Source organism: Crassostrea angulata, chromosome 4, assembly GCF_025612915.1.
Source record: "Crassostrea angulata isolate pt1a10 chromosome 4, ASM2561291v2, whole genome shotgun sequence".
Classification (NCBI taxonomy): domain Eukaryota; kingdom Metazoa; phylum Mollusca; class Bivalvia; order Ostreida; family Ostreidae; genus Magallana; species Magallana angulata.
Window position 1 is genome coordinate 24,342,336 of NC_069114.1, and position 20,926 is coordinate 24,363,261.

The window sequence follows — 20,926 nt, forward strand, 5'->3', positions numbered from 1 at the left end:
TAGCTGCATCGTCCATGTTTTCACTACAGCTGTGTTCATACTAAAAAAAATTTTGTATTTATAATTAAATATGACCACAGCAAGTATATGTATGTGTAGCTTTATAAAATCTCTCCATTTGATTAATGACTGATCAAGAATTATTCTTAATCTTTCAATACATACAATGTATTTGCACTATTACAATATGTATGCACATCATTATACAATGTACAATGTGGTGTTTATTTTCTGAAGGAAGAAACTTGGTTTTCAAGTGAGTTCAAACAAACGTGGACCTCAATACCGTTGACAATGGTGGCTACTTGTGGCTAACCCCCCTCCCCTTGATCGCTCACACTTCTACCAGCCCTTCACACGCGGCCAGTGAGAACAGGAAGCTCTCTGTAGCTGCTGCCATCTTGCGCTCCTTCAGCGTCTCTAGCTGGATCACATGACTTCCGTCTTCCGTCTCCGTGGCCAGGCTTCTCAGGTTGTTTAAAAGTTCCGTCGTTTTCTTAGATATTTCCTGTGCAATAAGTGTCTTATAATGAGGAAATATTCCACAAAAGATTATATTTCCATAGAATAATAAGTTGACCTTCTTTTTAAAAGAAAAAGGAACCTTGAATTTCTAGTTTAGCTTTATTATTTCTCTCTCACTTTTTTTATTAGCCCTGCAAATCTTGGCGTTTCTACCTGATGCTGAATTCTATATCTGATGTTGTACTTTTTTTTCTTTTTTTCCTCCTATTTACCTGAGAAAAGATTTACCTGACATTGCTCTACCTGAGAATGTTTACCTTGATAATTTGTTCCTCTGTGGCTTCATCAACCTCAGCACATTGCACCATGTGTTTGGCAATGTCCTTGTGGAGCTTGCCCATAGCAAACGATTCTACAATATAAGACAATGCATGTAATGAGACCCTATATTTATGCCTTCTGTACCTTTGGACGACTTTAAAATAATATATAAACATGTACCTGTAAAAAAATTGCAATTGAAATCGATGGAAGGGAAAATTTTCAATATATCTTCATCGACACATTATCATTTTTCAATGTTATCATTCCGGTACTTTCATCTCTTTTGCAATGAACAATATTTTCAACCATGGCATTTCAAAAGGGAAAACTTGGGATTTTTTCTTACAAATAAATGAACATTGTTTGAACCCATACATATAAATATAGAACAATTTAAAGAAAATGTGTGGTATAAATATCCTGGGACAGACTTTACAACAAGGGCAATAATACAGTTTATTCTGATGTCACAGAACATGACTCTCAATGGGTTAAATCTTTCTGAGTTTCGTGCTCTTGTAGAAATCAGTATTTTAATCAGATTGCCTTTCTGCCTGACATCATAACCAACCTTTAGCATCCGGTGCAATGGATATCTGTCCTGTTGATGTGTTAACAAAAACATCATACAAGTCTGTCCTGAAAACAAGTACAATCAGAGGGGTTAGCAATAAATATTTTTAAGTATATGTGATGTTAGTTCTTCCCTGAAGTGGGACATGAAAATAAGCAACCAACGTATCGATCAAAAAGTCTGAAATGAGGGAAGCTGTCCTACCTCCCTTCCACCGAGGCATCTGTAACTCCTGCCACATAACTAGTAGTCTCTTTGAGGACATCCACCTCTGAGTCCTCAATCTCCACTACAGGGAAGGCAATGTCCCAGTTCTGTCGATGCCAAACTAAGGCTGGAAGGGACCTAAAAAGGAGAGAGGGAGGAATCAAATTGAAAAAACTCCACTCGCATTTAGAGCAATGCTCTGATTGAGATGGATGGATGGATGGATGGGTTTATCAATGATGGATGGATCAAAGGCTGGATGGATCAATCAATGGATGAATCAATGTATCAATGGATGGATCAATCAATCAACAGATAGATGGATCAATGGATGGATGAATCAATGGATATCCGGATAAATGGATGGATGATAGAAATAAATACTTAAGAAATGGTGTATGAATTGAGGGATAAATGAAAGACAAAAGTTGACATTGAAATGAATACCATACCTGACAATGGACATCAGTTGTGGGAGCTGGTTCTCTGGACAGTAGACAATTACCCTCTTTTTCAGAAGCAAGGCAGTATAGACAATAATGGATTCCATTCCATAGGTCAAAATAAAATCTAAAATCAATCGGACAAGAGGCATAATAATCAGGTTTTAACTTGAAGTATCTCTTGTATACAGTAAAACATGGTTATAGCGAACACGTTTATAATGAACTGACTCCAACAGCAAAGTGATTTTCATTTTTATGACTACCAGTATATTAAATGTTGTAAAATTAAAGAATGTAACAAATTATAGTGATCTAAATTGCCCGTCCCTGGCCCTTTATTATAGCCATGTTTCACTGCATAATGATTATCTATCTAAAAAAAACAGTTAATATAACAATTAATACAACCACATAGAACCTTTAAGTTTGGTGTTTGCATAGGAGCGTTTGACGTCGTAGTCCTGTACTGAAAACCGTCCATTTTCCTCTGTCGAGCAGCTCCCCCTAGTGAGGACGCTGAGGTAACTCTCCAGAAGAGAAGCAGGATTGCCAGACTTACGATATTTCCTCAAGAGTATTCTGCACAAAATCTCATATTTTTCAGGATTAAAATCTTTGGTAACGAGAACTATCGAAACATGGGTGACCTTAAAAAAAAGGAAGAACCATAAAGATTTGAACAAATATACTGGCGTGCGACCAGTTCTCGCCGAGTACCATTTCTCGCCAGTACATTGTGACATCATTTTTCATCTACAATTTTATGTGTTGATAAAATGACGTCACAATGTACTGGCGAGAAATGGTACTCGGCGAGAACTGGTCGCACGCCAGTATATATTAAAAAAAGAAAAACATTCTGTCTGAATGAAAAATGAGATCAAAAATGATATATCATTCATAGGATTCACTATCAATAAATGATTGGACACAAGTCTCGTGGACTGCTGTGTAGCAGTGGTCCTTTATAATACAATTATAACTCAATGCTCAAACTTGGCCACTCACTAATTTGATACATATTAGTTTTTAACTTAACAAACAGAGATACAAGCATTCTCATTTTTTGTTTTAAATAAAAAAAAAAAAAACGCATTAACTTACTGTATATACCGGGTATTACAGATAGATGACTTTATTTGATTCAGGAAACATTAAAAGTGAATTTCCATGCGATTTATAAACATAACAAAATCTTTTCATAGCTAAAAGTGTCCCAAAAAAAATGATACTGAATGTAGCAATGAGAATTCATCAACTCATTAAATAACAAATGCCTAACCAATAACCATCTACTATCATACCACACAATTACAAATGTTTATATAATTATTCAATGCAAGATTTCTGATATCAACCCTATCATTCCATGAAATAAATCCGAAAAAGGTATATCTACTCTTGCCTACCTTGGGTAGATGATCTGTGTCCTCCACTTCACCAGAAAGTATGTAGTACCAACTTCGATCTCTCTGGCTGAATAGAAACGGGACCAGATTTTCTGGGGTTCCAAGTCTACACTTCTGAGTAAAAAATACTCGGTCCACATCACTAACTGATGGATAACTCCAGGTCCATAAGACATCACCATTGATGTCTCGTTCTTAAAATAATAACTTTTCTTTGTAATTACGTACATACCGATAATTTATCTCTGTCAAGATATATACATGTTTGTTATAACCTCAATTTTCATTGATTAATGAGAAATTATTGTACAGGATAAAATATCTTTTTTTTTTAGTTCAAACTAGTTCCGGTAATTAAAATGATATCTTAATAATTATACATCATTAATAGCTTGTTATCATAATCAGTAGGTATTAACTGACAATAACAAGACTTGAAATAAAGTGAAAGTAGGTAAGGGGGCGTTTTTTAAAGAATCTTTTCTTCTATTCTGACAAATAAAGACTCTAATTCGATCCATTTACTGAGTAAAAAAAGATAATAACTTAAGATAAAAATATTTGTGGGGGAAATCCTAATCATACCTATCAATCCTGTTGACTTAGCAGTCAAAAATTGATGTGTGCTCATTTTTTCATTTAACGATATCCTTGTTTCATTTTCATGCTACACCGATTAACCCAAATGGACCCAAATAGAATGTACAAAACGAAAAACCCACAGAGTGAATAGAAAAAAGTTCTTGAAGAGCAATTTAAAAAACTGAAGAACAGTATGAGTTTTATAATAATGAATACCACTGAGATTTTTTTCTTTAAAAACAAAATCAAAATTCTGGAGTTTCGGTTTTAAAATGTTGTACATGTTGTACAAGGAAAGTGTCGGATTTGAGATGAAAAATTTTAATTGGCCAATTATTTTTATATATTTGTATCATATTCTCACTGTCTTTTAATTATGTTTTGAGTAGAATACGGTAAACCTAGATTTAATTCCTCTCTTTGTGCTTTTAGGATATTCATTTTTCAATGACGTCACAATCTTGTTCATCGCACATGTGCGAGTGGTCGCAGCCATATTGGTAGTGCGGGAACCACGTCAGGATAAGAATTTATCCATTTTACCTAGGTTCTTACCGTTTAACCAGATTGAAACACATGTATAATTAAACATCACCATGCCGACCTACTTTCAGCGTCCAGAAAATGCCCTGAAGAGGGCGAATGGTAATTGAAAATTTCGAAATATGTTGGGTCCGATTGTAAAGTGACCGGGTGCCACATGGTTGCTTGAAATATCTTTCTTTTATGGATAATTTTATATTCTTACCATAATTTCTATTGTTACATTCTTGAAAACGAAGACAATAAATCCCGAATTTTATAATCTGTGCGCTGTTATTCATTTTCTAATCTTTTGTACGCATGCCTTTGATTTCTAAATGCAGAGTTTATTGATGTTGGGAAAAAGCAGCGAGCTCTTGATGCATTGTATGACGTGATCAAGAGCAAAAAACATCGAACATGGCAGAAGATTCACGAACCAATAATGGAAAAATATCTGCAGCTCTGTGTGGAGCTGCGGAAAAGTCACATTGCAAAAGAGGGCTTGTACCAGTACAAAAACATCTGTCAGCAGGTACAGCCTTTGTAGCTCTTACAACATGATAAATATGCTATACATTGAGTCAATTTCCTCGTAAAAGCTGATTTCTCTTCTGTCTGTTATAGAATATTAGAAATACATGTGTAAAAGAAAATTGCTCTATGGTTTAACAGATTTTTTTCTTGGAAAGCAATCAAAAGTTTTAAATATCAATGAATTGGATCACTGAATATGTACACATAAAGTCATTTAAAATATGATGTCTTTGAGCTTCAGTGACGATGAATTTATGGTTGTGTCTTCTGTTACAGGTAAACATAAAGTCCTTGGAGGATGTGGTCAGGAAGTACATCAGTCTCGCCGAGTCCAAGACTGAAGCCGCTCGAGCCGAGTCCCATCAGGCTGTTGTGGATATCGATGATCTGGACAACCCAGATACACCAGAAAGGTAGAGCAAGAACAATCCTTCTTATGAATGCTCAGATATAAATTACATGAACAAGGTTTATTGATGGGACAAAAAATAAATATTATATCCGAAACAAGCTATTGAACCTGTTTTGGATGATTAGTAAGGATCTGTTTTAATCATTTGCCTCATAATTTTCCAGTATAGAACAACAGTGATACTTAAATCTCTGAGTTTTGACATGTAGTTTAGAAATGATTTTAATGGTGTTGTAATGTTATCCATTTTCCAGCCTCCTGTTGAAGGCAGTGAGTGGAGAGGACACTCAGGACAGGACTGACCGAGCTATTCTGACCCCATGGGTCAAGTTCCTGTGGGAATCCTACAGGCAGTGCCTGGATCTGCTGCGAAATAATTCCCGTGTCGAGCGACTCTACCAAGACATTGCACAGCAAGGTGAATAAATTTTACCTTAAATTTAAATTGTATCAAAATCTTTCATTATATAATTGTTCAACTGTATGGCTGAGGTTTCTGATAAGAAATTTAAGATAGTTTGCACTGACCTTGTTTTTTGTTTGTTTAATTTTTAGCTTTCAAATTCTGCTTGAAGTACAACAGAAAAACAGAATTCAGGAAACTATGCGACAATGTAAGTCTTCTTAAGAACATCAAAATAATTTATATGAGAGTTTATTATGATTAGTATTAATGTATTTTTCCCGGAAATATTTCAAAACTTTTTTCAAGACACATGAAATACAATCCCTAGCAGTGTATCAATTTGAAAGTAGTAAATTTTTTTCTAAAATTGAGCTTGATGTATAATTCTGATAGAAAGAAGTTGTTGATTTGAAACTAGTCGTAATTTTACCTCCTGTTGTGTTTGTCTATGACAGCTGAGAACTCATCTTGGCCACATTCACAAGCATCAACATCAGACGACGGCCATCAACCTCAACAACCCAGACTCCCAGGGCATGCACCTGGAGACCAGGCTGGAACAGCTAGACAGTGCCATCAAGATGGAGCTCTGGCAGGTAAAGTCCACACATCAAATGGGATGGGGATTGACAGATTGAAAATATTTCAAAATACTGTATTTTAAAAAAAAAAATCATGTTTGGGTGTAGTTGGAACCTGTTTAGTTATATATTCCAGAAATTTTCATTATGCAGCAAATTATTTTTATAGTTGATAAATTTCTAGATGCTTAATCTTACTGTAATATAAATTGAATAGGCTTACCCTGTTGACTTGATTTGGTTGTTTCAGAAGTTTATATTGTAATGTTTTACAACTGATGTTTTTAGGAAGCATTCAAAGCGGTAGAGGACATTCACGGCCTGATTCAGCTGTCCAAGAAGTCCCCAAAACCCTCCCTGATGGCCAACTATTATCAGAAACTGGGGCTTGTCTTCTGGAAGTCTGGCAATGGCCTCTTCCATGCAAGCACTCTGCACAGATTGTACATTCTGTCTCGTGAACAGCGCAAAAATCTGTCAGCTGATGAGTTACAGAAGTAAGAATTCAAATTGAATCCATTGATTTTATTTATCACAAGTCACATTTACCTGATGTGGTATTTGATTAAAACTAAACACCAGGGAACATTCGTTTTAAAAAGGTTAATTGAATAAACTAGATTTTCTACACAAGGTTAAATTTTGGGGGAACGGTTTGATATCAAACAGTAATATGCTGATCTTTCCAACAGGATGGCATCGCGAGTTCTATGTGCCACTCTTGCTGTTCCCATACCAGCGTCAAGGAACACAATCGATCAGCTGTTGGAGACAGATGAGGCAACCATGGAGAAGAAAAGACGACTGGCTACTCTCCTGATGCTGAACAATGCCCCCACTCGTCAGTCCCTCATCAAAGACTTTGTTAAGTTTAACATCATTCAGTATGTTCACCCTGAGATACAGAACCTGTTCAAGTACCTTGAGGAAGAGTTCCACCCCCTGGGGCTGTATGACCGGGTTAAAGCATCCATTGAGTTCATCAGTAACAACGAGGAACTCGGTCAGTACATCCCAGCCCTGGAGGAGATCATCATCACTCGGGTCCTCAAACAGGTGATTATCTATCTAATCCATACATAGGTCAATTAGAATTAAAGCAGATCTTACATGTGTTAGTGTCACTGTGTGAATGAGGACCATATTTGGAAAACAAAAATTGTACCTCATTTGATTAAACAATGGCATATTTTAAATTGTTTATTTTTAGGGTTGGTTAATGCATTGAAGAGAATAGGGAATTGAAATATGAATTTGGATTATAGTTATATGCAAATGGTATAGTTATTTTGAATGTAGATTAGTATATTGCCTGTGATATCATAGTCTGATTCCTTGTTTTACTAGGTGTCTCAAGTCTACCAGACAATTGCCTTTTCCAGACTGGCTGACCTAATTCCGTTTGCCTCCAAATTCCGTTTAGAAAGAGTCATTGTAGATGCAGCTAAGACTCTAGAACTACAGGTAAGTTGGATTACACCTTTACATGCTTTTCTAAGTGTTTTCATCTTTCTCTCTGCATTAAATGACAGACAAGTGACCATCTACTATACGTTGTGTTACCACTATTGATCCATTCATCAGGTGAGAATTGACCACAGAAGCAAGTCTCTGAGCTTTGGCACAGATCTGATGGTTGCACAGAAGGAGGACGTACCGGAGGGTCCTTACATACAGAGCATGCCCAGCGAGGGCATACGCAACCAGCTGATTTCAATGGCTAGAGCCCTTCACCAGGCCATTGAACGCATAGAACCAAAGGACCGAAAGGTAAGAATCTCATATGGCATATGATATTTCAAGGTCAAGGATAAAATGTGATTGTAGAAATTTAGCACAATTACTTAGTCATTTGAATATGAAAAGTGGATTGAAATATTAAAGAAGGCTAATTTGATGTTCAATGTAAATAAAACTGTGTTGTATATGACAGGTCCAGCGACATGAGATGCAGGTACAGATTGCCAACAGCTACAGAATGACTGCCAAGAAAGAACATCAGAGGATATTACAAAGGCGACAGATCATTGAGGATAGGAAGGAGCAGCTGGAGCACCTCAATGACCAGAGGGTATGGCCCCCCCCCCCCAAAACACACACACATGCACATCGAACCAGTATAGAACATAACCAACAAAACAACAATGATGACATTTCCTTTAAGTTTGCACAGTTATAAATGTTCATCTTCCCTTAAATTAGCAACAGTTTTTCCCCTAAAGAGGTTGTATACACTGTTTAATACATCTTCACATCTTATCCATATGTTGTTATAGATACACTGTCAAAGAATTATGGAAAATTTATACATTTCTTTAGCAAATACTTTGTCAAAATTCTGCAGAAAAATCTCAGTGTTTTAGGTAATCCAAAATATACCTGTAAACATCTGTATTGTGTTATTCAGGAGCGGGAGGAACAGGAACAGATTGAGGAGCAGAAGAAGAAGGCGTACGACTTGGAGATGGCTCGGCTGGAGAGGGAAGCGAAGGAGAGAGAGCGCCTGAGGAAGATTGAGGAGCACAAGGAGATCAAGAAGAAACATGCCATGGAGAGGATCGAACAACTTAAGAAGACAGACATCGGAGCCAAAGTGTTGCAGAATCTGGACGAGGAGGTACAGTAACAACAATCGCACTCAGCATACATGGATATCTGGTGAAGTCCACCACTTACTTGCACCTCCCTGTATAGAAAATACATGTATTTGTCAATTTGATTATTTAAGAAGGGTTCCAATGACTCTTATTTTTACTGTTATTAACAGAATGAACTTGCATAGGGGTGCAATTTTTGTCAGGATGTAGTTGTAAAATGTTGATTTCAACATCATCATTATGGGTTGGGGGCTTATCTCTGCTTTCAGGCGTTTGAAACACTGGATGTAGAGGATATCATGGCCAAGCAAGTGGAACAGCTAGAAAAAGAAAAGAAAGAATTGATGGACCGTCTCAAAAACCAGGAGAAAAAGGTCAGAAGAATGCAAACAAGGATCATAATTAGCAGTTTTCTCTTTTGAAAGAAAAAATCAAAAGTATTTGTTTTGAGTCTATGATTGGAATAGTGATGGATGTAATAAATTATTTCATTTCATTTATGAAATAACTAATATGTGCTTGTCTGAATATAAAGTGAGCCATTTTGAGCGTGTAAAAATATAAATTAAAAGTTTGTATGATCATTAATCTTGTAGATTGATCATTTTGCCCGTGCAAAGCGTTTGGAAGAAATTCCCTATTTGGCAAAACAGTATGAACAGGAGAAGAAAGTGGCTAGAGAGTTCTTTGAGCAGCAAGAGGCTGAAAAGGTGGGTTACAGATTGTATAAGTTTTATACTATGAGGACTTTCATAGTACGGGTTACCAAGACGACACCAGTTGTGGTTTAGGAGGTGCAGTTGGCAATTATTTCTGAGACAATCTCATCAACTAAGGAACTGCAATGGTTATCAACCTACATCATTGTTATTCTTGTGTTCTTGTGTCGGGATTTTCAGCTCCTGTTGTGTGAGTAAACATGTCTAGCTTCTGTGTTTGTAGGTCGAGCAGTTAAAGAGTGACCGTCAGATGGCGCTGGCAAGTCGGGATCGCCTCAACAGGATGAAGACTGACAAGGATGAGTTCCTGAATCTATTGAGAGGGCAAAGGAAGGAAATGTTTAAGGTAAGGCAGCAACATGGCCTTTGTCTTGTTCGTTTAGAAAAAGGACCCAGGGAAATTTAAGATAGGTTTCCATATGATTTTATTTGTGAAGCATTTGCACAGCTTGCATGATCTTGAATGATACCTGCCTTGAATGTTACCATTACAATGTTCTTATTGTGGTGGCGTCAAACGAGGCACAGAGTAAATCATCTCACTCCACAAACTGTATTTCATGGACAGAATTCAGTTCACTATAAGGAGCTCACAATGTGATACGGTATTACACTACCAATATTGTCTTGTTCCTGAGTCTTTTATTGAAAACCTAATAACCTTCAAACTGTTTTATCCACCCCTTTTGTCTAGCCTAGTGTTCGCAATTGGTCACTTTATAATGATAAGTACTTTGTTCACAAGCAGAATATTTCAAACCGAAGCTTCTAGTTGCCCAAATGACCCCAATGATTGCTTAGACAATAGGTTTTTTTTTTTAATCTTTATATTTCTTCCCTCTTGACTATATTTTTCTGATGCCATGAATTTAAATGTGAAATATTTTGATCTGATAGAAACTGTGAATTATATATGATTTTCTCATTGAAAATATGTATACTATCTTTTTCTGGAGATTTGATTTTAACATCAAGTTTGTATAAGGTAAGAGCTGGAAAGGATACAGGAGAAACCTATGACACTTGAAATATCAGATGCCTTCAGCGTTACTGCAAACTTGCTGTATCTTTGCAGTGTCAGAGAAGGCTAAAAGGAACTTGCTGAATACACAGGATTTATAATAACTGTTACTGATCCTACAAAACAGCATACACATAGATCTCTGTTAAAGAATTCAAACAGACTAGTTAATGGGTTATTCAGTTACGAAATTAAAAAATATGCAAATGTGTCCTGTATAAGCCACTTTATTAAAAAATATCTAAAGAATAAATGTGTTCACTCGAAGAATTTTATTGAATGGGAAAATGATACAAAGAAGTCGTTAGTAATGGTATAAGGCTAGTATCTCAGAGATTGCTTGTTCAAACTCTGCTGTGGTCACTTGATGTTACTGGCCCATGCAGGGAGTTAACCTGCTATGGACTATCCTAGAGGAGTCAATGTCTCATCTGCGTAGTATCATAGAAATGGGAGATAACACTGGCTTTATGCATCTTCATAGATTGGAGCTCGATTAATCGAAACTAAAATGAAACTGACCTTAATGTAGAATTTATGTAGTCTATTTTCTTTTCAAATCAAAAATTGAACATAAAATCAAATTGCATGTCAGTACCCCAGGTATTTTGGATGCATAAAAGTCAGACATATGTGATGTACTTTTATATATGCCTTCTAAGAAATGAGGAATCATTAATTATTACGAGGAGATCAAATATAGTTCGGGTTATCAAATCCACTGAAAAACCTGAAGGGCATTAGATAGATTTGATCACTCATAGTACATGTAATAAAAACCCCTCTTGCACCCCACATTGCATCATTTGCATCAAATGTGAAGGACTGTACAATACAAATTTGATTTGTAGTGTTATCACAGACAAAGGCACTGGAAAAAGTAAATATTTAGATATACAGTTCAATTTTGCAAATTTGTACAAATGGGGACCTACTCTTTGATGCCTTCAGCGTTACTGCAAACTTGCTCTATCTTTGTAGTGTCAGAGAAGGCTCAAAGGAACTTGCTGAATACACGGGATTTATAATTACTGTTACTGATCCTACACAACAGCATACAGAAATTCCATCTTTAAAGAATTGTGTAATAATTGTATATCAAGAAATGTATCACAAGGGATTTTACAGCAAACTAATCTCAGTTTATGCCTGTCAATAATACATGATCATGAACTTATGGATGAATCTATAATCACAATTAAGTATAAAAAGATAAAATGATATGTATCTGCAAGGCTTTTTTCAGACCTTGATGCACACTTGAAACTCTAGTTGAATCAGTGAAATGTATATTACTGGAACAAAAAGCTGATAATACATGTACTTCAAGAACTAGTTTAGTTGACTTTCTGCAAGCACATTAAACATGTAAACCTTTTCTTAAAAGTGTAGAACATTAGTGTGGTATTGTAGACTCTGATATTAATCTGATAGGATAATTTTTAGTCTCAATCTGCCTTGAATGTTACCATTACAATGTTCTTATTGTGGTGGCGTCAAACGAGGCACAGAGTAAATCATCTCACTCCACAAACTGTATTTCATGGACAGAATTCAGTTCACTATAAGGAGATCACAGCATGATTGTTGAATCCTTAAAGTTCAATCCTCCAACAATGATTATAATTAAAGATTGTATAGGTTGTATCTTTATAAGTTACATGTGGTTGATTTTTAGTTGACTGTCATTGCAGGCACATAGCATAGTTTTTGAAAGCTCAATAAATTTTGACAAGCAAAAAAAAGGGTTATAAAGGAATTCAAAATCTTGACAGTTGAAAATCTAAATGCTTTTAGTTTCACTCTGAAAAGGGGGAAAAGGAGGGGGGGGGACCCTATGGAAATTCAATTTTCTATATGTAAATTTTAAAATGTTTTCTGCAAGAAAAATTGCATATCAAATACTTCATTGTCATAAAGTGATTTATCCTAAAGTTAGAAATGGCTCTCCATTTTCTTGGTTCTTGAACCCTGCCTTAGCATTACATCACTCCTCTATAGGATTAATTAATGTGTCAACATATATACAGAAATCTCTGCTGTCTACACTAGATGTTGATTTTTGTTCTGCTACTTACAAACCAGCATTCATCTTGCATTGTTTAATTCAAGATGATACTGGCTTTTCAAAGATGTCAGAAATGTATAATTCAGTCTTTTGAACTACTTTAGTAGTGTTTTGCATATTCACAATTACTAATGTCTAATTTTATGCATTCTATTAAATAGAAGTTTATAATAAATAAGTAATGATTACTGGTAGTTACCTATAGCAAATATGCTATGGTTATACCGGTATTTTCTATATCATACCTGCCTTAAATGTTACCATTACAAAGTTCTTACTGTGATGGCGTCAAATCAGGCACAGAGTAAATCATCTCGCTCCACAAACTGTATTTCATGGACAGAATACAGTTCACTATAAGGAGATAACAATAAAAATCAGATTTATCATGATTGACCTCTGTCTATGTAAACTGTTATACTTTATGTCACATTAATGAGTACTTGATATTATTTTGTTATTGTTATTTCAGAAAAAGCTGGCCGAGTTTGAGGCTAAGGTTTCAGAGGAGAGAAAGAAAAGATTGTACGAGAGGAAGGAGAAGCGAAGAGAGGACCGAAGGCAGAAGTGGATCCAGGAACGGGCCGAGGAAGAGCAGAGGAGAAAGGACGAGCAGCTCAAGAGAGGTAAGGTTCTTGTTTTATTAGCTCATGTTGCTGACTCCCTTAATCATATAGCACTGAATGAAAAATGTTTTACCTAAAGAAAACATTTATGTTTAGCACACAGTGTGTTGCTCTTTTTCTGTAGCAATCCAGGATTTAGTTGTTCAGGTGTTAAGTTTTGAACTTTTCAGTTCTGAAAAGAAATTAAGTCAGAATGAATGAGCATATTACTGGCTTTGTATCAAAAGGAAATTCTAAAATCTTTACATTTATGATTCAGTATAGTTCGAAAAAAAATTGAGGTATTGATGAGCAAGTACATTTCTTTGACCTGACAGAACGTGAAGAAAAGGAGAGGGAAGAGAGGGAGAAGTTGGAAGCTGAGAAACGCGAGTATGAGTCCAGATTAGCCAAGCTAGAGGAGCAGGCTGAGAAACAGCGACAGAGGGAGAGAGAGATTGAAGAGAAGGAAGCCAAGCGACGACAGGAGATGGAAAAAACGAGGTACACAAGTGATTTTTGTTAAAAAGGGTGTCTACAAGCAATTGCGAACTACTGCCTTGAATGTTACCATGGTGACACCTTGGTTGCTGTGGCGTCAAACAAGGCAAAGACAAACGGTTTACTCCACAGATTGTATTCTCTTCATAGATACAGTTTACTTAAACAAAACCAACAATATTGATGCACATAATTGGTCAATACTATGGTAGGATGATACCTGATTGCAAGACATGAATTCATTATTATTTTGTTCATTACATTATATTTGTGTTCTTATATTTCTCCTCTTCCTAAATATTGTTTGCTTGTTTTTTTGTTCAAATGCATACAATTGATATTATACAGCGGTAGAGATGATGGCAAAGAAGACCGCCCTAAACCATTTGCTGGTCGACCAGGAGAGCGTCCAAGTTGGCGAGATAGAGAGCGGGAGAAGGAGGAGGAGGGAGGTCGTGATGGGGGAGCCTGGAGACCAGCAGGGGCCAGAGAAGGGGGCGGCTGGAGGGAGAGGGAGAAACAGCGATCAGAGAGCTGGAAAAAAGAGACCAGCCCCACCAAGCGGTTAGTACACTAGCACAGGATTTTTGTATTGTGATTTGTATTATTTATGATAGGTAAACATTTTGTGAAATCCCAGGTTGATAAAAGAGATGGATTGTGATGTTAATACGTTGATTGTTGTTTGATACTTCAGGTATGAGGAGGAAGAAGAACCAAAAGGAGAAGGCTGGAGGGGAGAGAGGGGTGCTCCTAGGGAAGACAGGCCCCCAGCTCGAGGTATCTCTCCCCCTAGGGACACATGGAGAAGCAGAGGGGAGGATAGAGTACCATCGAGGGATGGTGGTGATCGTGGAGGATTTGGAGAACGCAGAAGAGATGATAGAGATTTTGGAAGAGGTAGAGATGATCGTGATTTTGGAAGAGGGAGAGATGACAGAGATAGAGATTTTGGTAGAAGGGATGATAGAGATTTTGGTAGACGAGACGATAGGGACTTTGGAAGAAGAGATGATAGAGATTTTGGAAGACGAGATGATAGAGATTTTGGAAGACGAGATGATAAAGACAGAGATTTTGGAAGAAGAGATGATCGTGACTTTGGAGATCGTCGTCCTCCTCGTGAAGACAGAGACTTTGGAGACAGAAGAGCTCCACCTAGAGAAGACCGTTGGAGATCTGATCGTGATCGGGAGGGTTTCTCTGATCGAGCTCCTCCCAGAGAAGAAAGAGACTGGGGTAGAGGTGGTGGACGGGAAGACAGATGGGGAGGAGGTGGTGGTGGTGGTGAAGAACGCCGCGGGGGCGATGCATGGAGAGACCGCCGTAAGGAGGATGGAGGAGATGAAAGAGGTGGAGGAGGGGCCTGGAGAGGAGGCAGAACTGGAGGAGACAGCTGGAGAGAGAGGACCGGAGAGAAAGAGGGATGGAGCCGGCGAGATGACAGAGGACCAGCAAGAGAGGACAGAGGACCCACAAGAGAGGACAGAGGGCCAGGGAGAGAGGACTTCAGACGTAGTGAGTATAGATTTATTACAAAAGGCCAGGGTAGCAGCTGTCAACTTAAGTGTGGATTTATCATTATTGATGCTTGGATCAATAGATATTGATATCATATATTAATATGAAAAAAATTGGTATAAATTAAGATGTCTGTAAAACATTTCTATGATGGAATTATCATAACTTTTTGCAATTTTTTGGGTTTATTTTGTGTCAAATTTGAAGTTTTCATATGAAGTTTGGCTTATTCATTGAAAACCTGATAGAACTGTCAGAAAAAAAAATCTTAATGTTGAGATTCTTCAAATTGAAGTCAGTTAAGGGACACCAAGATCTCTAAGATATCAATTCCTTTATGATGATCAATAACAATCCATTTGTTTGACTTTAAAGCTGCTTGGTCCGATTTTATATCAAATTTTATGCATGCTTTTGTAACGATTGTTCTGCTAAGTATATGTATAATGATAGACATTGCAGTAGTTAAGCCAAATTTCAATGAAGAAAAATACGTGTACATTTTGCTAACAAAACAAACGACATAAAAGGGTACCGCGTTATTTTGCCTCATGTTTAAATTCACCCCTGACGACGAGACAGAGATGGTTGTATTACGTCTTTGACATCGCTTTAATTAAAGGTCGAAGTAATCAGGCAAATTACAAATAAACGTGTACGTTTTCTTCGCTAATATTTCTGAAGTTTGCTCTCTTTACAATCAGTGCATAGCACGCGGGTTGAATAACCCCAATTGTTCGGGGGACGAAACCAAACGGTTTCCTTTTCTAAACATTCCCGTGATGCATTTTGGTTTGCTTTTTCGTTTGCCCAAAAAGAAAAAAATTATTTACTTGGAATATTTCTAACTTTGAAAAGAGACTGGTTCTGCTGGTGTAAAAAGTAGAAAGTCCATAACTTTTTTAAGATAAATGATTTGTTTAGAAAAAAAAATTGATACTGAAATACCAAAAAAATCGGACTAAGCAGCTTTAAACACAATTAGGTCCTTTAACAATGGCAAATTTTGCATCAAAAATCTAGGTATTAAAGCAATCTTTACATGTAAACTAGATACTATTTTGTGTGACAGTACATGTCATAATTGTCTGTTGTAGGTGAGGGACCCCCACCAAGTCGCGAAGGAGGAAGAAGTTGGAGAGACAAACAGCCAGAAAAAGGAGGTAGGAATTCGTCAATACCTGAGGGAATAATCAGAATCAAAAGAAGGATGTTTCAGATTGTGTTATAATGTACCGTCTTTTGTTTTAGCTGTCAGAAAACCTGAGGGAGAGGAAGATGATGGATGGACCACAGTGCGTTATTGATCAGACTGATAAACCGAGACATCTTTTTGGAGGAGGATGAAACTGTTTGTGATAATGAACTGGTAGAATTCATCAACATTGAATAGGATTGCAAAACCACCTCACAATGGGCGATTTACAAATTGAATTGCTTAAACTGATATTGCATACTCCATTGCAAATTATGAGTATCTATTTTCTTTGTATTTATGTTTAATGTAACTGCTAAAAGTGATGTAAATTTTACATTATTTTTGATTGGATATAATATTATAAGAATTTACTGTTCATTTCTAATTTGAAAGTTGATTGCTTATTTATAAATGTAACTGTGTCATGTCAATACAAGTAAACATGATTGAAAAGAAGCTTGTTTGTTTTATTATCAATATTACGGGGATATGAAAAGCAATAGGTTTGTCATTGCATAAAAATCTGGTACAGCAGGTATTGTGGGTAGATTGAAAACTGACAATTAAGAAACAAGCCAGTTCAAAACATGTTTACAGTTTAATTCTTACTGTAAATGTACAAAATGGCCGCACATTCCCCTTAATTCACTCCAAAATTGTTTCGATATTCTCGTTATATGAACATTTGTTGTTGACGTGACGATGAAAAGGACGAGAAGATATTTATACCATTGATGCACAGGCATCAGGGGCTCGTAACATGAAGGGTACTCAAGTCTATGACAGTGTTTAAAGCTGACGTGAATTCATAAATAAGCATTATTTCTTTATCTCCGACTATGAGATTTTTGTTGCATGCATTTGTTACTAATAATAGGCACAGTATTCAGCAATATAAATAGACACCAAAGTACAATACTCTATTTTTAAGAGAATTTTTAAAATATCAGTCTGCTTCCAGATAACCCCTAGTACATGTATGTCAAATTTTTAAACATTTCTGTTTTTAAACTCTAATAAAAGTGAAATGTTATGAAAGTTTGAAAATGAAAAACAAAATAATCATGAGTGAAGTTAGTATGATTTTTATTGGAATCCACATAAATATGATTCTAAAATATTTAAAAATTCTTTTAAGGCAAACTGCTGAATGAAATCCCACAAAAATCTGAAAATAGAAACAATATTCGTTGGTTAATGAGATGAAAAAAAGAAATTGAATAAAATTGAAAAATTAAAAGAAATACTGAATTATTTCAAAAATCTTGGTTTGAAAGATCCTGTTTAAGAGTTGTCTTTCTTGATTTTACTTGGTCTCAAATATCTTGGGACCAATTCTCTAATTTAAAAAAAAATAAAAAACGGTAAAAGTACATGCTAAAATGTAGGAATAAGTTTTAAGTAGTGCTTATGATAATATTTGAATCTGAGAAATTATATTTTTGATGAATGCATTATATTTAATTACAAAATGTTAGTAGTTACATTGCCTTTTACTCTTTTATATACAAAACAAATTATAAACAACCATATGTATATTTATAGAAGGTGAGGCCCTCTCACGGGCCCGTTCAAATTACCCTCGATCTGCCATAAAAATAAAAGCAAATAGGGAGATTATTTGGAGCAATATGCATTTTAAATACTTAAAAATTATGTATAATAGGAAGTACTGATCTGCATTTACAATCATAAATATGCATTGCACACTAACTGTTAGACATTTGTCAGACAAACTCATTAATTTCTTATTTTAAAAAAATATACGTCATTACTCTTTAATTCATGTTTTATGCATACATTTAACATGTTTAAAATAAGGGAGTAAAAAGTTAAAATACTTCATGCTGAGGAATTATCCAGAGATCTGCGATGTAGAAACTACATGTAGCTGCAGCCAGGTATTATCCAATATATATATATATATATATATATATATATATATATATATATATATATATATATATATATATATATATATATATATATATATATATATATATATATATATATATATATATATATATATATATAATATATATATATATAATTAAATTACTTCAGACTAGACAATAAGACATCAAAATAATACACAAGTATATTGATAGAATCAAAATGATTTTTAACTGTCCCAAGATTTTTTGCCTCATTATTAGTTATTAATAAATATCCCTACCTTTGCTAGCAAAGGGTTTGTGATCTCAAGGAGCGGCGCTGATCAGAAACCCTTGGCTTACGAAGATGAAATATTTCAGGGTTCAAACAATATTTATTTACATACCAGAATGAAAATTTGTTTACAGGTTTTTGTATTTGAATTTCCTTGCGCTCTCTCTCTCTCTCTCTCTCTCTCTCTCTCTCTCTCTCTCTCTCTCTCTCTCTCTCTCTCTCTGACTTGTTCGGCTGAAAAAGCGACTGTTAAATAAAAATCTATGGAGATTTGTATTGCAAATGATATAAAATAAGATCTGGATGATAGCATTTGGAAATTGTGTGAGGTGTTCCAAGAGACTTCCGAATGGAAAGAAGATAAATCTCCAAAAGAAATCTGTTTTTCTTTCCTGTGAAAATCTCTGAGTAAAAAAAAAAGATAATGTTTTAATGAAGGATTTCAATTGTATTTCTTTTAGCTGTGTACGTTTCTATAACATTGTCAAAATGTGATGGAAACAGTAACATGGGGCAGACTATAGTCTATATAGTATATCAGGGCCGGGATTGAACAAATTTAACAAGCAATAAGATTAGAGTCCAAGCAAAACAATTTATAAAATGACATGCCAGAGATGATGAACATGATGAAAGGGCATCTACTGATCTAGCCCCATTTATACTGGCTTCTCCCTCCAAACGGTTACACCGTAAACATATTTCATTATACCGAGCGCAGCGAGGATTAACGGTAACACATATATAATATGTTTTACGGTGCTACCGTTCTGGCGAGCGCAGCAAGAATTACACATACCTTGCATCGTTGTCAACCTAGTGTTATTTAAGTATCAACGAACGTCAAAGAATTTTTGAGAGAGTATTGCTCTACAATAAGTATGCCAAAGGTACTAATTTTAATGGTTATGATATATACAGTGCAACCCCCTACCCCTCTCCCAAGAGAGAGAGAGAGAGAGAGAGAGAGAGAGAGAGATCGGTCCCTGTTTGTAGGGGTGTAATTTCCAACCTTTAAATTTAATGATTTGACTATATGCAATATCTGCATAAATTTTTTAGCTGTTTATTTTTTTCTCTTTATTCCTTTTAATTTAGTTCAAAATATCCTATTGTTTATTTCCTCCCTACTCATATACTTACCTGCCTACTGTACATGCATGCACAATTAGTTTAAAAATGGAGTAAAGTATGGCTCTTGCTAGTATTTATTTATATAATCTCTATATTAAAAAAAATAAAAACAAATCATATGTTAATGAGGCAGGTATCGCACTCTATATTGAAATAGCTAGTAAACGCATTACATATGTAACTTACATTCTACTGTGTTTTTCCATTAAATTCTGTGTTCTTCAAATGCCTCTAAATGCAACAAGTGGTCAAAGGTCAAATTGACGAGTTTTATTATGACGTCACAAACGTTGAACGCTGTCAACTGCAACGTCACAAGCGAAAATCAAAGTTCACGCTTGTGGCTGTTACTGTGGCTCTTCCATTAATATTAACTTACCCTTAGGATAAGGTAGGAATTTTAAGGTATGAATCACATTTGCAGACAAGACAAGAAGTTAAAAAATGTAAATATAAGCATTGAATCATGATTTTTTGAAGTATACACTCACATAACCGCGGCGGTGTGTGCATACAAATTTTCATAACGCACTAACGCGCGTTACTCAATTTGTATTCACACACCGCTGCAGTTATGAGAGTGTATACTTCAAAAAATCATGATTCAATTAAGCATTGAATCATTATTTTTTAAAAGATATAGTCTCATAACTGCAGCCGTGTGTGCATACAAATTGAGTAACGCGCGCTAGCGCGCGTTACTCAATTTGTATTCACACACCGCTGCAGTTATGAGAGTGTATCTTTCAAAAAATAATGATTTAATGCTTATATTTACATTTTTTTTTAACTTCTTGCCATGTCCTCAAATGTGATTTATACGTCAAAATTTCTGTTTTATCCTAAGGGTAAGATCGAATTAGCCTAATGGAAGAGCCACTGTAACAGCCACAAGCGTGAACTTTGATTCTCGCGTGTGACGTTGCAT

The 20,926-nt window shown here is 35.7% G+C and overlaps 3 protein-coding genes across 3 annotated transcripts in view; 2 read left to right on the forward strand and 1 right to left on the reverse strand.

Moving 5' to 3' along the window:
- Positions 1-84: 84 nt before the first annotated feature.
- On the reverse strand, positions 85-4,154 carry LOC128180276 (putative DENN domain-containing protein 10 B). The gene is made up of 8 exons (XM_052848250.1): positions 4,011-4,154; positions 3,426-3,619; positions 2,435-2,663; positions 2,023-2,140; positions 1,568-1,708; positions 1,361-1,428; positions 783-877; positions 85-508 (listed from the first exon to the last, which is right to left on the reverse strand). The coding sequence occupies exons 1-8, from the start codon at positions 4,054-4,056 to the stop codon at positions 335-337; spliced, it is 1,065 nt and encodes a 354-aa protein (XP_052704210.1). The 5' UTR covers positions 4,057-4,154; the 3' UTR covers positions 85-334.
- Positions 4,155-4,457: 303 nt separating this feature from the next.
- LOC128180255 (eukaryotic translation initiation factor 3 subunit A-like) overlaps positions 4,458-20,926 on the forward strand; it is a 101,226-nt gene continuing 84,757 nt past the window's right edge. Inside the window, 11 exon segments of the mRNA XM_052848216.1 lie at positions 4,458-4,652; positions 4,874-5,064; positions 5,343-5,479; positions 5,733-5,896; positions 6,034-6,092; positions 6,340-6,480; positions 6,754-6,962; positions 7,158-7,521; positions 7,813-7,929; positions 8,050-8,235; positions 8,399-8,536. Of these exon segments, the coding sequence (XP_052704176.1) occupies positions 4,604-4,652; positions 4,874-5,064; positions 5,343-5,479; positions 5,733-5,896; positions 6,034-6,092; positions 6,340-6,480; positions 6,754-6,962; positions 7,158-7,521; positions 7,813-7,929; positions 8,050-8,235; positions 8,399-8,536 (1,755 nt within the window). The 5' untranslated portion in view covers positions 4,458-4,603.
- On the forward strand, positions 13,837-17,151 carry LOC128180273 (uncharacterized). The gene is made up of 5 exons (XM_052848244.1): positions 13,837-13,979; positions 14,325-14,540; positions 14,674-15,494; positions 16,595-16,660; positions 16,749-17,151. Exons 2-5 carry the CDS (start codon positions 14,333-14,335, stop codon positions 16,842-16,844), a joined length of 1,191 nt encoding a protein of 396 aa, XP_052704204.1. The 5' UTR covers positions 13,837-13,979; positions 14,325-14,332; the 3' UTR covers positions 16,845-17,151.